Source organism: Ailuropoda melanoleuca, chromosome 8 (assembly GCF_002007445.2).
Source record: "Ailuropoda melanoleuca isolate Jingjing chromosome 8, ASM200744v2, whole genome shotgun sequence".
Taxonomy (NCBI): domain Eukaryota; kingdom Metazoa; phylum Chordata; class Mammalia; order Carnivora; family Ursidae; genus Ailuropoda; species Ailuropoda melanoleuca.
In genome coordinates, this window is record NC_048225.1 from 71474199 (window position 1) to 71489362 (window position 15164).

Here is a 15164-nt window from a genome sequence, read left to right on the forward strand (position 1 = left end):
TTATCTGCCAAGATTTGAGTACTTCTCAGAACCAGAGATAGCATGCAGTCTATGTGAAGTGGTCATGAACACAGCATCAAGTGGGCATGATGACTCCCCTTCACAGTTTGCACTTACGTCCCCCATAGATTCTCCTACTCCCTCCATCTCCATTCCACTCCATCCAGAAAGATGTTGGGAGGACATGTTGGGGGGGAAATATGGTAATTACAGCAGTAAAATCTTGAGTAGCAAATGGATTAAGAAAAAATGGCAATAAGCCCAGAAGCAGGGATCCAACAGAGTCAATTCTCAAGCCAACTAATTTCTGAGCAAATCTGTATTCCATCCCATCCACCATCTGCTCTCCCTCCGAGTATTTACAAGACTGTTAAATATAGGTAACTCTTGATCATTCAAGACCAATCACTTAATGGATCCTCTAGTTCCTCTTCTCCTCTGTCACCAAGGTTTTCCTTACAGCCCTCTGCTTCACGAAATCAAGGCGTATTTATTGAAGGGCAACACCAGGTTCTATGGCAGGAACTTGAAAGATCATAATTAAAAATAGTAATTGCTAATATTTACTGGGGACTTATTATATGACAGGGATTGTGCCATGATTTATCAATCTCATATAATATTCAAAAAACTCCAGAGGTAGACGCTATTTTTGCACATGAAAATTTTTAATCTGTGACCTTGGGTAAATGTCCTAACTTCTTAAGTGGAGTAGATGAGATTGTAATCCAGTCTAGGACTAAGGTCTGCTCTTAACCACTCTGGGGAGACCTAATTCTTATATTTACCATAGATCTGTGTTTCTATGGTAAACAACAGGGACAAAGCATTGCACTGATCCTAGGAACACCTTCACACAAAATTTAATTTGCACTGGGGCATTACAGGGTAAGTAAGCAAATTATAATATATGTCCATTAAGAGAGAAATTTCAGGCTTGGATGGTAAAAGGTATCTCAGAGGGAATTCTGAAGAGCAGTCTATAAAAAAAAAAGTAGAGCTTAACATGGTAATAATAGTTTGGGACCAGAAGCAGTAGTACTCAGAGCTCCAGGGGTGAGAGAAAGTATAGACAGTTGTGAAACTGATAGATTTTCAGCATGGTAAAGGACAGAGTTTGGAGGGACAAAGAGGAAATGCGTTGTGAACTGAAGAAATATGAAAGGGTTGAAGGCTGGAGGCAGATCATGGAGGTCCGAGGCACTGGTACTTCACTCTGATAGAGAAATCACTGAAGGCTTTATGCAGGATGTACATTGCAGGGTTTCTCAACTATCGGCATTTTGTACTGGAAAATCCTTCATTGGGGAGGGAAGATGCCGCTGCAGCCCTCCCCCACGTGGCAACCACAAATGTCTTCAGACATTGACATATATATCTGGAAGGGAACATGGCCCCAAATCAAGAATCCCTAGGAAAGCATAAGGAGTCTGGACTGGAGACCAGTAATGGGCAGACCCAAGAAGGTAATTAAAAAGGCTGACGGGGTAAGTCAAGCACATAAGGACTAAACTAAAAGGAAATTTTCCTGATTCCTCTTGTAAAATGTGGCCTCATAATCTAGCCTAATCATCTAGAGAATATTCCATGCCCACCCTGTGCAAAATCCTCTGCACCTTTGAAGCCATATCACGCAGCAGCGTTATCATCTATCCCCTCTTACTGCAGAAACCGGCTAACCTCCACCCAGCCTTATACTCATCAAGAACTGCATGGCACCATCCTTTGTCTGAATCTCAACATCTACTCTTTCACCATTCTGTGGGACACTAAGTCCAAGCCAATACCCTCAATACCTCAATTCCAATGACAATGACAATGAGCATTACACTCCACAGACTTTGGAATCAGCAGAACAGCTTGACTTCTGAATTCCAAAATCCCAGTATCTTCTGACAGGCACAGCATCCCATGAATCCATTCTCAGTACACCTATTCTTCACTGTCCTTAAGAATTTTAATCTTCGTTTATTACTCTCTATCTTAGTTTTCTACATCTGCTTATCTTTTAGGCAACAGTGGTGATGTTAGTTACATTAGCTCCTTCGCCCTCTAGGAATTACCAACCATCAAGTCCCAAACAACCACATGTTCTAGATGTCCAAGAGAGAATTATCATCTTCCCTGAAACTATTCCCCTTTAGTATTCTGCCTCTTTGTAGAGTATCATTGTCTGCCCAGAGAAGCCAATCAGAAACCAGAGAAATCATCTATTCCTTCACTTCCCCACATCTAATCAAATGACAAGGCCCATCAATTCTAAATTTTAAATAATCCCCATAGCTTTCTTCTTTCATCAGCATTGCCTGTTTCAGTTTAGACATTTTTACTGATCACCTGGACACTAATTTTAAATTTCTTCATTTTCCACTCTGCCACCAGAATGATTTTTAATGCCAATCTGTTTATAGCTTAACTACTAAAAATTATTTACAAACATCCCCAAGGAGTGCTTGCTTCAGCAGCACATATACTAAAAACATCTCCAAGGTGACATAAATATCTCTGTTTTTATGTCTGGTCTCCTCTCACCTGTCATTCTCCCAATTTACACTCCAGAAATAATTAGAAGCTATGGTCACCTACATACATAGGCTCATACATAGACTCATACATAGACTTCTCCTGAACTGGCTGATCTCTGCAGCAAATTCCAAGCCCACACTGAAGTCCCACCCCAAGGATTATCTACTGAGTTACCAAGGAGACTCAGTTAATTTTCTCCTTTGCAAACCCCCCACTGTACATGTCTCCACTGAACTCCAAATATGATCATGATCTCTGGTAACAGTAAACATACATTGAACACTTACTGTATGCCCCATAATGTGCAAAATGCTTTACTTGTATTCAAGCTTTCTTCTTACTCAGAAACTACTATACCACTGCTCATTTTATAGAAGAAAGAAACTTTAAGAAACTAACGCATTTACCTAAGCTTACACAGTAAATGGGAAATTCAGACCTCAAATCCAGGACAGTCTGACTACAGAGCCCTTTTGAACCACTACAGCCCAATAATTTCTTTGCATATCTTATTTCTTTAAAGTGGCTGTAAATCAGTTGAGAGTTGAGGTTTTCTTTTAATTTGTGTGTTCCCAGTAATTAGGGGCAGGGCAAGAAAAAAAGGGAGGAGCTGACCAAAAACAAAAACAAAACAACAACACAAAAAAAAAACTAAATAGAAGAAAAACAAAACAAAACAAAAAGGTAATTACATACCAAGAACATGATCTAAATTAGAAGAGGAGGAAGCTAGTAGTTGCCTTAGTCCATTCGCACTGCTGTAACAAAATATCACAGTTTAGGTGGCTGATAAACAACAAAATTTCTCACAGTTCTAGAGATTGGAAGTCCAAAGGAACCAACATGGTCTCCTTATCTGGTAAAGGCTTCTTCCTGACTCATAGTAGTGCCTTCTCACTGCATCCTGACATGGTGGAAGGAGAGACAGTTGTGTGGGGTCCCAGATTCAAGATCTAGTCACTTCCCAAAGGCCCCACCTTCAAATACCATCACATTGCGCATAAGGATTCCAACCTATGAATTCTGGACACAAATATTCAGACCACCGCAGTAGTCTTCAAGAAAAACTGAGTGAACTCCATTAAATGGTAAGAATAGGGGTACAAACTTAAAGATATTGAGAATATAGAGAAAGAAAGAGAGAAAGAAAGAGAAAGAAAGAAAGAAAGAAAGAAAGAAAGAAAGAAAGAAAGAAAGAAAAGAAAGAAAAGGAAAGAGAAAAGAAAAAAAAGGAAAGAAAAGGAAAGGAAAGGAAGAAAGAGAGAGAAGGGAAGGAAGGAAGAAGGAAGATAGATACAGGTTTCCTCTCCCAAAATTAAATTAAATAATTAAATTAAATTAAAATACTTTATTGTACTAGATGAGGGCTCCCTGTATAAGAAAGGGATAAAGCCAATGTAAACTGAACTAAATATGGGATACTTCTAAACAAGTGATTGTTTACTAAAATAACAGAATCCGTTGGAACTTAATCCTAGGAACACCCCTATCTGAGTGGCCTGAGGGCTGTGATATTGGGATATTAAGAAAGAAACGAAATCAGAGTACACTACCGCCTCTGCAGGGCAATAGTTACAGAGCATCCAAATATTTTCAACTCTTAAAATAAAAATTGACTTTAAAAATATACCCTAAGGATAAACGTGCTCTTGGCAGAAGCTAGAACAGTTCAGGTTCAGGTTAGGAGGAGGGAAGGCAGACTCTGGTAGCATAATTGTATGAGGTCGCTGGGGCTGCGGCAGACATTATCTGAAGTTGGTGAGACAACAAAATAATCTGAAGCATATTATTTAAGGCTCAAGGAAGAATTACGAAAGGGAAGCTGGAAGAGCAGTATTAACTATACTGGAAGGAATGGGGAGGGAAGTGTTGGGAAATACCTAATCCTGGTCTGTGACACCCTAAAAGCACAGTCAGTAACCAAACTGAATCAGCAAACTTACAACTCCAGGGTCAAAACCAGAAAAACAAGAACAAGGAGAACCAGGCTGGGGTAGGACCAGGGTGGGAGGGGCCTTGGTGAGGGGCAGAGCTCTCCCTTAACCAGGTGAGTATAGACACTTAGACACCCTTTAAGTCCTTAAACTCAAACAAACAAAAACTAAAATGAATAAAACTGAGGGAAAAGATTATAGTTTCAACCTACTATTGTCACCCTGCTTCTCATGAGTTTAGGTGATGATTTCCTGAGTATGGAATAGATGTAAAATGCGGCTACAAAATGAATTTTGGTAAATGAAATCTATTTTACTACTGCCTCCTATGTTGAGATTAGAGAGAAGTCTGCAAGGAAAAGAAATGTTCAGCTACAATAAATGTTTCAAAATAAAACATTTATGCTTGAAACAATGTTTCAAAATAAAAGCAGATTAGTAATATGTGTGTTATATAAGTGTGTGTGTGTGTGTGTGTGTGTGTGTGTGTGTGTACGTACATTCTCTTACAGCTAAACGATGAGTTGGCTTTACTGCGTCTCAGTAAAAGATGTGTGTGGCTTTCACTAAATAGCATCCAAGTATTCTTCCTATTCCGAAAAAAATCGGATTCAAATACAAATGATCATTTCTATTTGTTCACTTAAATCTTCATTCTGGCTTTTGGTGACAGTGAGCGGAGAACATTTCATTGGTTTTCTGGTAGAGACCACTATTGGTTTTGATTAAAGAATGATTTTTCCAACAGGTCCAGGATTGTGTTTCCTTTATTCCTTTTTAGCCTAATTTTTTATGTCTTCCTTCCCTTTATTTCTAGCCTTGCTAATAGAGTCATCTAAACTTAAGTCCATTTACATACACAGCAAGAAATTTCCACCCATCTGGTAAGCTTGGGGATTCCTACATATTTAGCAAAACTAGCAAAATCTGCCAAACCCAAAAGAGCCCAGCATCCAAAAATGTTCTACTAGAAAAATGATTAAAATCGGTCCTGGGGCGCTCGGGTGGTGCGGTCGGTGCCACCCACTCTTGGTTTCTGCTCAGGATGTGATCTCGGGGTTGTGGACTGAGCCCGCACTCAGCACACCGTCTGCTTGATACTTTCTTGCCCACTGCCAATCTCTCTTTCTCACTCTCTCAAATAAATACACAAATCTGAATGAATGAATGAAATCAATTCTAGAGGACTAAGCAGGTATAATCATCTACTCCAGCCAAAATCTTCTGGCTTTGTTTTTTGTGTTGTGAAGAGATATTGTGATCTCTGACACAGTGATTGATGATTGAAGAAATCCTAAAAGAGCTTGCTGATGGATAATCAACAGATAACTGTGATTCACTGGAAAACAGCCACTGATGAATAAGACTCAGAAAAATCTAATATGAATAAAAGTATTAAAAGAAGGGGCACCTGGGTGGCTCAGTCGGTTAAGCATCTGACTTTGGCTCAGGTCATGATCTCAGGGTCCTGAAATCGAGTCCTGCATCGGGCTCCGTGCTCAGCAGGGAGTCTGATTGTCCTTCTCCCTCTGCTGCTCCCCCCACCCATGCTCTCCCTCTCTTTCCCTCTCTCTCAAATAAAAAGTCTTTTAAAAATTTTTATTTAAAGATTTTTATTTATTTATTTGAGAGAGACAGTGCGAGAGACACAGCACGAGCAAGGAGGAGGGCAGAGGGAGAAGCAGACTCCTCACTGAGCAGGGAGCCGGATGCCGGGCTCGATCCCAGGACCCTGGGATCATGACCTTTGCGGAACGCAGACGCTTAACTGACTGAGCCACCCAGGTGCCCTCAAATAAACAAAAATCATTAAAAAAAAAAAAAAGTATTCAAAAGAAAAGGAATCTTAAGGGACTATTATTACTGGACCTATTCTTGCAAAATGACCTCTGTCTACACCTAACAGGCAATGAGCCGGGGCCTGTGATCAGCCACAGGCTGAGGACGGGCATGTCTTGTCCACCATTAGCAGGGCAATGGCCCGAAACTGCAAATTACAGTTGATTCTTGAACAATTCAGGTTTGAACTATGTGGGTTCACTTATATGTATATTTTTATAGTACAGTAAATGTATTTTCCTTCCTTATGATTTTCTTAATAACATATTCTTTTCTCTACCTTACTTTATGGTAAGAATACAGTATGTAATACATAGAACAAAAGGAGTTAATCGACTGTTTATGTTATTGGTAAGGCTTCCAATCAACAGTAGGCCATTCGTAGTTACATTTGGGAGAAGTCAAAAGTTATATGTGGATTTTTGACTGTGTAGGGGCTTGGTGTCCCTAATCCCCATGTTGTTTAAGGGTCAACTGTGTGTGTCATAATAGTGAAGGTTTTGCTATTTCTAAGGATTTACAGTGGACACTTTCAGGAGAGATTTTTTTCTCACACTTGAGAAATGACTAGAACAGACTCCAAAGAGAAAAAATATCTTTCCTCCCCACAAAAAAAAAAAAACCATGACCTACAATTAAACAATACAATCTACTAAGCTGTTGTATTATGCATGTGTTTTTTATTGTTAGAAATGATATAGCTAAGGGGCACCTGGGTGGCTCAGTCAGTTAAGTGTCTGCCTTAGGTTCATGACCTCTGGGTCCTGAGATCAAGTCCCCCATTGGCCTTCCTGCTCAGCAGGGAGTCTGCTTCTCTCTCTCTCCCTCCCTCTCTCTCTCCCTCTCTCTCTCTCTCTCCCTCCCTCTCTCTCTCCCTCCCTCCTTTCCTCCCCCCCTTCCTCCCTTCCTCCCCCTCTCTTCCTCTGCCCCTCTCCACTGCTTGTCCTCTCTTTCTCTCAAATAAATGAATAAAATCTGAAAAAAAAAAAAAGAAAGAAACGATCTGGCTTAGAATTGTGAGATACAAAATAAAAAGAAAAAAAAAGCAAAAGGAAAATGTGAGGATACTGTCAGAGAATAACAAGTAAGGTGATAACTTCTGGGTCCCCAGATTAGTAATGGAAACAGAAAAAGAGGATGGACCAAGGATAAAGGAGCTCAATTTTTCTTTCTGTTATGACATGGCTATGCAAAGGGCTACCAGCCCTTCTGATGGCTGAAATATCTTTGACTATCATGGCCCTAATTTTGATTGTCTAATGAAGTCAACATCATTCCACCAGCAAAAAGCAAAAGCTTATGTTTGTCAGCTTATATGTTTGGTATTAGTTTTCTAAATTTATAGAACTTTATTCAAGAAAAGTATATAACAAGCACTAGTTCTGTCCTTACAACATTTTCCTCCTAAAATGGACCTATCTTCTCCATTTCGATCAATGGCACAACCATCCACCCAGCTACTTAAAATCAGAAACCAAGAAGTTATAGTTGACTTTCTTTTTTCCATTGCTGCCATATCTAACCCACCAGAAGTCCCATCAGCTCTGCCTCGAGAATCCATCCCATACCTAAGGACTCTTCTCTAACTCCCTCACCACCGTCCTACCCCAAGTGCTGCCTCCATTCCTCACGCAACTACTACGCCCACCTGGTGTTTCTCCCCTACTTCTGCCCCTGCTCCATTATCCAAACACCAGGCCAAGTGATCCACGTAAAATATGTTCTTCCCTGCACAAAACCTTCCAAAAGCTCCTCATTAAAAAAAACCAAAAAAATCTGTCATTCCATGACTTTCAAGACCTTGCATGTTCCGACCCCAAGTCCTTTCTGCCCTCATCTCATGAAATTTCAGCTACACAGGTGCTCAGGCTGTGCCTTGCTTTGGTCATGCCTATGCTCTCCCCAGACCCTTTGTACTTGCCCGGTGAGCTTCCTGGAATGACCTTCCCTCAGACCTCCCATCATGGATCCTTAGTGAGCTTCCCCCACATTCACCCTACTCCACCCTCATTGACCCTATCATATTACTAGGGGTTTTTTTTTATAGCATTTATTAGAATCTGATGTAAATTCATGACCTTCACTGTTATTCGTTGTTGTTCTAGTTTCAGTTTTTTCTTGGTTTTTGGTTTTTATTTTTATTTTTTATTTTTTTTTAAAGATTTTATTTATTTATTTCACAGAGATAGAGACAGCCAGCGAGAGAGGGAACACAAGCAGGGGGAGTGGGAGAGAAAGAAGCAGGCTCATAGCAGAGGAGCCTGATGTGGGGCTCGATCCCATAACGCCGGGATCACGCCCTGAGCCGAAGGCAGACGCTCAACCGCTGTGCCACCCAGGTGCCCCTTGGTTTTTATTTTTTATGTGTCTCTTCCCACCGTGATAAGGATATAAATTTCAAGACAACAGAAATCTTTTTTCTCAAAAAAAAAAAAAATCTTTTTTCTCTTCCTCACTAATGTATCTCTGGAGCCTAAAATACTGCCTATAGAATGTATTTGGTAAGAATTTGTGAATGAATTAACATTATCACTCAAAGCCCTTTTCCTTTTAGGGTTCTTAGAAACTTTAACCAAGTTAAAAGATGAAGAGAAAATGTCAAGTCCTTTCAAATTTTCTATAGGATTTCTAAAGCAAAATGTTAGGCCCTAAAAATGTATAATATAACATGGGACTAAAAAGGGTTGAATGAAGAAGGCTAATCCATAAACCATATCAGTAAGACCCCTAAATGAAAACTCTTTATTGCTTTAATTATGTGTACCAGTGGAAGGAGGAGAAGGGGTTGGGAATCAGATGCTCTTAGAGAAGGGAACAAAGTTGGGGGTGGGGAGAGTGCCAGTTATGAGTTTATTCCCACATGGTGTTATGTCTCGAAGGCAACTGTCCTCAAGAGAATTGTTGCTTAGACATCCTCCCAACAGCAATTTTCTGTAAATCAGCAGAGAGACTAATTATCAGAAACTTCTCACCACACAGATAAGTACATTTCTCCCCATTCCTCCACTAACACTTCAGTCTACATAACTCCTTGTATTGCTGCCTCTTCTGGGTTTGGAAGAAAATCCTTGACTCTGCATATAGCAAATGCACAGTTCTGTGACTGACCTGTTTTCTAAGTATATGGACTAACATGTCTTACTAGAGTGCCTTTAATTTCATGCCTATTTTGTGTTTTGTTTGGCAGGGGGAGTAGAGATGTATTACAGAACAGATAAACTAAGGAGAAAATACAAGTGCATAAAGTTGGAGGAAACAAATTCCCCATTATGAGGAAATGACTTCCTACCACAGTAAGGGATTTTATTTGTTGCTTGCTTTTCCCTCTCCACGCCACACTCAACTGTCCTGCAAATAGACAATGATGGGAGGAGTTACTGCTCTCTCACACAAGGGTGGCGGGGAGGTGGGAGATAAGAAGCAGCCAGTTCAGTGATTAAAAGAAGAAGAAGAAGAAAGTATAGAATTACCCTATTCTTTTCAGTTTTCTGATTTCACATTTTTTGAATGATAAGACTGTTGACTTCTAATCTTTAAGAGAGGAAAATGCAGTCAACTTGGGAATAGTTTCAATCAAAAGGCAAGCTTTAGACATGGCTAGGGTTTGCCTTTCTCTGTACCATAATGATCTTAATTCCAACTTGTAAATTGATATATTTTCTAGAACACAGCTCTATAAGACTTTTAGCCCACCACAGTCCCCAGATTCTGTCTCTATAATAACAAACACCTCTCAAAAAAAAAGGAAAGAAAAAATTTAAATTATCCAGTTCTTCCTATAGAAGAAAAAGATCTACCTAGCAGTAATTAGCTATAATGTCATTTAAAAAATAATTAAATAAATAAAAAGATCTTAAGAGGGAACTTTCACAAGTCATAGCACATCCCGAGGAACCTTCTTTCACTTGGGAAGTATCAAGAAGATCTCACGATATTTTATGTGATTAATTTTCCTAATACTGAAGGAACATCAAGGAAAAATATAGGTTATAATGTATGAAGAAGACAAAGAAGAAATACAGGACATACAGACATTTTATTATTTACTATCACACCTTGGTCTCAGTCAGGGCTCATTTTCATTGTCTTTCAAAACTCACCATTACCTCACTCATTGAAGGCACAGAAGGTGTAGCTGGAAGCAAAGGACAACAGCGACTCACGCACATGGACGAGAACCTTACTCTGCCTCACAAATAACTGGGCTCCACACAAATTAGACCTTCAATATTTTTTATGAGAAAATCATACAGGAGAATTCTTATATATCTGGGTTTTGGATGCGACTCAACACAATACCATGTCACACACGTACCACATACCTCAGAAAGATTAGCAATACCCTGGCTTGAAAAGGGTAATCCAGCTGTCCTGATATCCATTAGGAATTACGAATATGCCTTCTGGATTACTGTCCTGCAGTATTAATTCTCTTGGTGAATGGGAGCTGGGCAGAACGCAGACAACGCTGCTGCATATCCATGGTCAGCACACAGGTGAGCTATGAAGCCACTGACACAGCGTTCTAGGTGCCCATGGAAACCTGCGGCCCCCTGGGACCAAAGCTTCTCAAGTAATGTCCTCGACCAGCAAAGTCAGTAGTCCTGACTCAGAGCAACTTTAAAATCCTCACTGATGAAAGCAGGTTAGGAAACTGTCAAAAGGGGCCACCTGTTCAGAAAAGGAGGTTTGGCCAATATCCCTAAGATTACTCTGGTCAAGAAGGAAAGCTCAGAAACAGACATGTTGAGCTGCGGAGTGGCTGAGGGGAGGATGGCTTGTGCTGCGTGTTGGTGGTTGTATTATAGGGTGGCTGGACAGACATACATCACACTGGCTGTTTCGACAGCCGTCCGCCTCACGGCCAGGAGAAAGGTTCCTACTTACATCAAAGGGAGCTGAGGCGGATCGGCCATTGCGATCACACGGCTCCCGGAAGCAGTCACTGAAAGGGAGTAGAAGACCCATGGCGATGATCCGGGAGCAAAACTTCTCCGCTTCCTCTGGAGGCCCGTTCTCCTGCTGGCTGAACAGCTTCTCCAACAGGGTTCGCCCTGCAGAAGAAACAATCATGAGAAGGAGGACGAGCGAGTCACCTGGCTCAGAACTCTCCTGGGGGAGGGAGGTCTGGAAGACACAACCCGTGAGCGTCACTGTTGCCAAGGCTACTGAGGGGCACAGACACCAGCTTCCCAGTCACAGAGAAAACTCTGCAGTCTGAGGCCTGGGGTTCCTCATGGGAAAAGGCAGCTCTAGTTTGCTCTCCATTCTCTAAAACATTTCCTGCCTCCAAAGAGGGTGATCCTGTGATGGACTGTACGTTTTCCACCTGAAGAATAGCCTGGCCTTTTGGATCTCACTGGTAACCCTACTTCCTCTCTTTGTTTACCCTGCTGAGCAGTTACCAACCACCACGTGGGCTAAGAAATGTCAGTGACTGATATGCACAGTCTCTGGCATGGCAATGGGGAGGGGCAGGGAATGAGGAGACAGGCGGCAGGCTAAGGCCCTAACCCCTGAGAGAAGAGCTGGCCAGCCAATTCACCACCCTGAAGAGGAACGTGACAGGCTCAAAATATTCTCACATACTCCTCAGAACCATAGCTCTAAGGTAGGTGCAAACTTTAGTTCTTATTTCCTGAAAAGAGACGACAGAAGAGATGCACAAGAGAAGGCCACTGGCTGAGGACCCCAGAGGGCCTGGGTCCACCTAGTGCCATGGTTCTCAATCCTAGCTGTAGCTGACATTGATCTGGGACAATGTGATGACCAGAAGTCCCTCATTCATTTCTGATACTCCTTGCTCTCTAATTTATTATCCTTTAGAAATTGATTTAGCTGCTTTCTCCATTAGCCAACTCTGGTAGAAGAAATGGAAAATCTCTTGGGTTCCTTTCAGGGTCACAACTGCTCCCTCAGTTCTTGCCCTGCTCCGGCTCCTTCCTCTAATTAGTGGATTCACTCTTCAAATTTAGATTAAAATCACTTATCCAGAAAAGACTCCAGTGACCCCCTTGCATACTATTTTGGCACCCTTCTTAGTACTTTGTGTAATTAATGATTTTAATTAATCATGTGTATACTTATTTGTTCAATATTTACACCTCTTGGGGCACCTGGGTGGCTCAGTCAGTTAAACAGTTAAACCTGCCTTCGGCTCAGGTCATGATTCCAGTGTCCTGGGATTGCGCCCCATGTTGTACCGGGCTCCCTGCTCAGTGAGGAGTCTGCTTCTCCCTCTCCCTCTGCCCCTCCCCCAACTTGTGCATGTGTGGGCGCTCTCTCTATATCTCTCAATTAAATAAAATCTTTAAAAAAAATATCTACACCTCTTACTAAAGTAAACTCTGACAGCCAGCACATCCTGCAAATGTGGCCTCTCACACGTAAGAAGAATCAATAAATACTTTTTAGGACTTCTGAATAAATGCAATGTTATGATTCTGTGACAAAGACTCATTCATATCATGGTCAGAAGTAGGAAGGAGACACATCTATCCCAGAGATCGGCAAGCTTTCTCTATAAAGGCCCAAACAGTAAATACTTTAGGCTTTGAGGGCCGAGTAAGGTCTCAGTTGCATATCCTTCTTCGTTTTTGTTTTGTACAGCTTTCACCATGTAAAAGGCAGTCTTCACTTGGGGTCCTGCAAAACCAGGCCCAGGTCTGTACTTCAGTTAGAACAAGGAAATTTCAAATGTACAAATGCCTGTAAGGATACTACTCATGCAATTTTCTTGCCTCTTCCTATTTTTGTTTGTACAACAAAACTCATTTCAAAATCTATCTCTGATATGTAGAATAACAAAGCACAGCAAAAGAGGTCTTTTTATTTTCTTCATTCCTTTAGGTCACTAGAGAACATTCTTTGGTCTCCCAGGATATTTTCGGAGGGGAAATAAAGGATTTTTCTTCTATAGGACTTAAGTTTCCCTGAATCTAGCTGGAACCAACCAAGGAAACTACATCCCTCAATTCTCAAATGATTAATTATTGCTGCAGTATACCCATCTGATGACTGAACACAGCCAGAAAACCAAGTCTTTCCTGTAACTCAGAAACTGGGTATGATAGAAAGGGAGACAGGATCTTCCCTATGTGAGAGTATTTGGGTGTGAGCAAATAAATGTGTCTATCAAGCCAAAAATGATCAGAAAACGTTATGGGAAAATGTGGAAGAGAGGAAAGGACAACCCCCCTGGAGCTTCAGCTCTATGATGAACAAATACCCCTCAATCCTTCATCCAGGGCTTCCCAACCACAACTCCACCGATGTCTTGGGATGGATAATTCTGTGTGTCCTGTGCACTATAGGATGTTAGCACCATCACTGGCCATTACGCACTAGACACCAGCAGCATAACCACTGCTCTTCCAGTTGTAAGAGCCTAAGTGTCTCCAGACATTGCCAAATGTTCCCCAACTTGAGAATCCCTGCTCAACCTCTCTGAAGAGAACCTCGCCGGTTAACACGGGCAGTAACTTGCTGCCTCTCCATCCTCCTCTAGCAGTCCTCTACATGGAGACATTTTGTGTCAAATCCCACATGTATCAAGGATGGGAAGTGAGTGAGTGACTTCCTTGATCCCCTGAGGACTTTCAAATGATTTATTCTCCTTCAAAACCATCAGCCTCTTTGTAACTCCTGCCACTAGCTAGACCACCTGTCATCCTTCTCCTTTCTGCCATCCACTAACTTCTTGTCATTCCCAATCTCCTCCCCACCATTCACTGAATACCTTACCTCCTGACTCAATCACTGTGCTTTCTACCCTTGCTCCTATCAGTGATTCTGACATCCACATGGAGATCAAACCAACACCCAGGGAAATAACTCATCCGAGATCTTGAATCCTTGCCTCCACTCAGTGTTTCTTCCACCCCCACACAAGCAAGCCATTCAGAAGACCAGTTTCAAACTTTACTCTAGTCCTCCATGGCTTTCCGTCACCCTCAGAGCAAAACCCAACTCCTCATTTCAACTCAAGAGCCTCCTCCCCACTCCTGTCCCCTCTTCCTGCTCTCCCTGAAGGCAGTCTCACCTACTAGTCTCCTCCTCCTGAACGCACAGAGGTCACTCTCACCTCAGAGCCTTTTGTACTAGACGCTCTTCCCAAGATAATTGAATGACTCACTCTTTCATCTGATTCAGGCCTCTGCTCAGTTGTCTCTTCCATTGAGAGAACTTCCTGACCCCCTTTTCTTAAATAGCACACCACTCACTCTTTTTCCCACTATTCCTCTTTATTCTTCAGTGATTTCAGCCCTTGAATTTATATGAGTCTGTGGTCTCTCTCCTCCTCACGGAAGGTAAATTCCATGTTAGCAGGCTCTGTTGTTTGGTCACCATCCTCTACCCCCACCCTCAAGAAAGACCTGACACAATACAGTTGATTGATTAATGTTTTGATCATAAGTGAATCAATATATATATAAATATCTGGCAGGAACATCTAATCTTTCACCATTACCTTCTATCCTTTCAGCTTATATTCTAGAACCCCCTCTGAAGCTCCACTGTCCACAGGGATCTTGAGTCAGTCATCCCCGCCACTGTCACACGATCCATCACTCTCTTCCTCACCTGCTTAAATTTTATTTCCCATCACTGCAATCACATGCTTCAAACACTCCAGTTCCCCTGTCCTTCTCTCCCACCATGGTAGCCAAAACCCCAATTCATCCAGTCTAGACATCTACCTTTTCTTTGCCTTCACCAAAGCAACTAAACACAATGAAGGAAAGACACACATTCATTGTCTGTTTTCACTTTAAGATCATGAATATAGACCTCAATTAGGCCCAACACTGCTCTGTATTCTCATCTAAACATATAGTTTCCAATACAACTTTATACATTTTCTCC

The 15164-nt window shown here is 41.5% G+C and overlaps 1 protein-coding gene across 1 annotated transcript in view; it reads right to left on the reverse strand.

The window, feature by feature from the left end:
• Positions 1-15164, reverse strand: part of FMN2 (formin 2) — a 376980-nt gene that overhangs the window by 322060 nt on the left and 39756 nt on the right. The window contains 1 exon segment of the mRNA XM_034667639.1: positions 11187-11353. Within this exon segment, the coding sequence (XP_034523530.1) occupies positions 11187-11353 (167 nt within the window).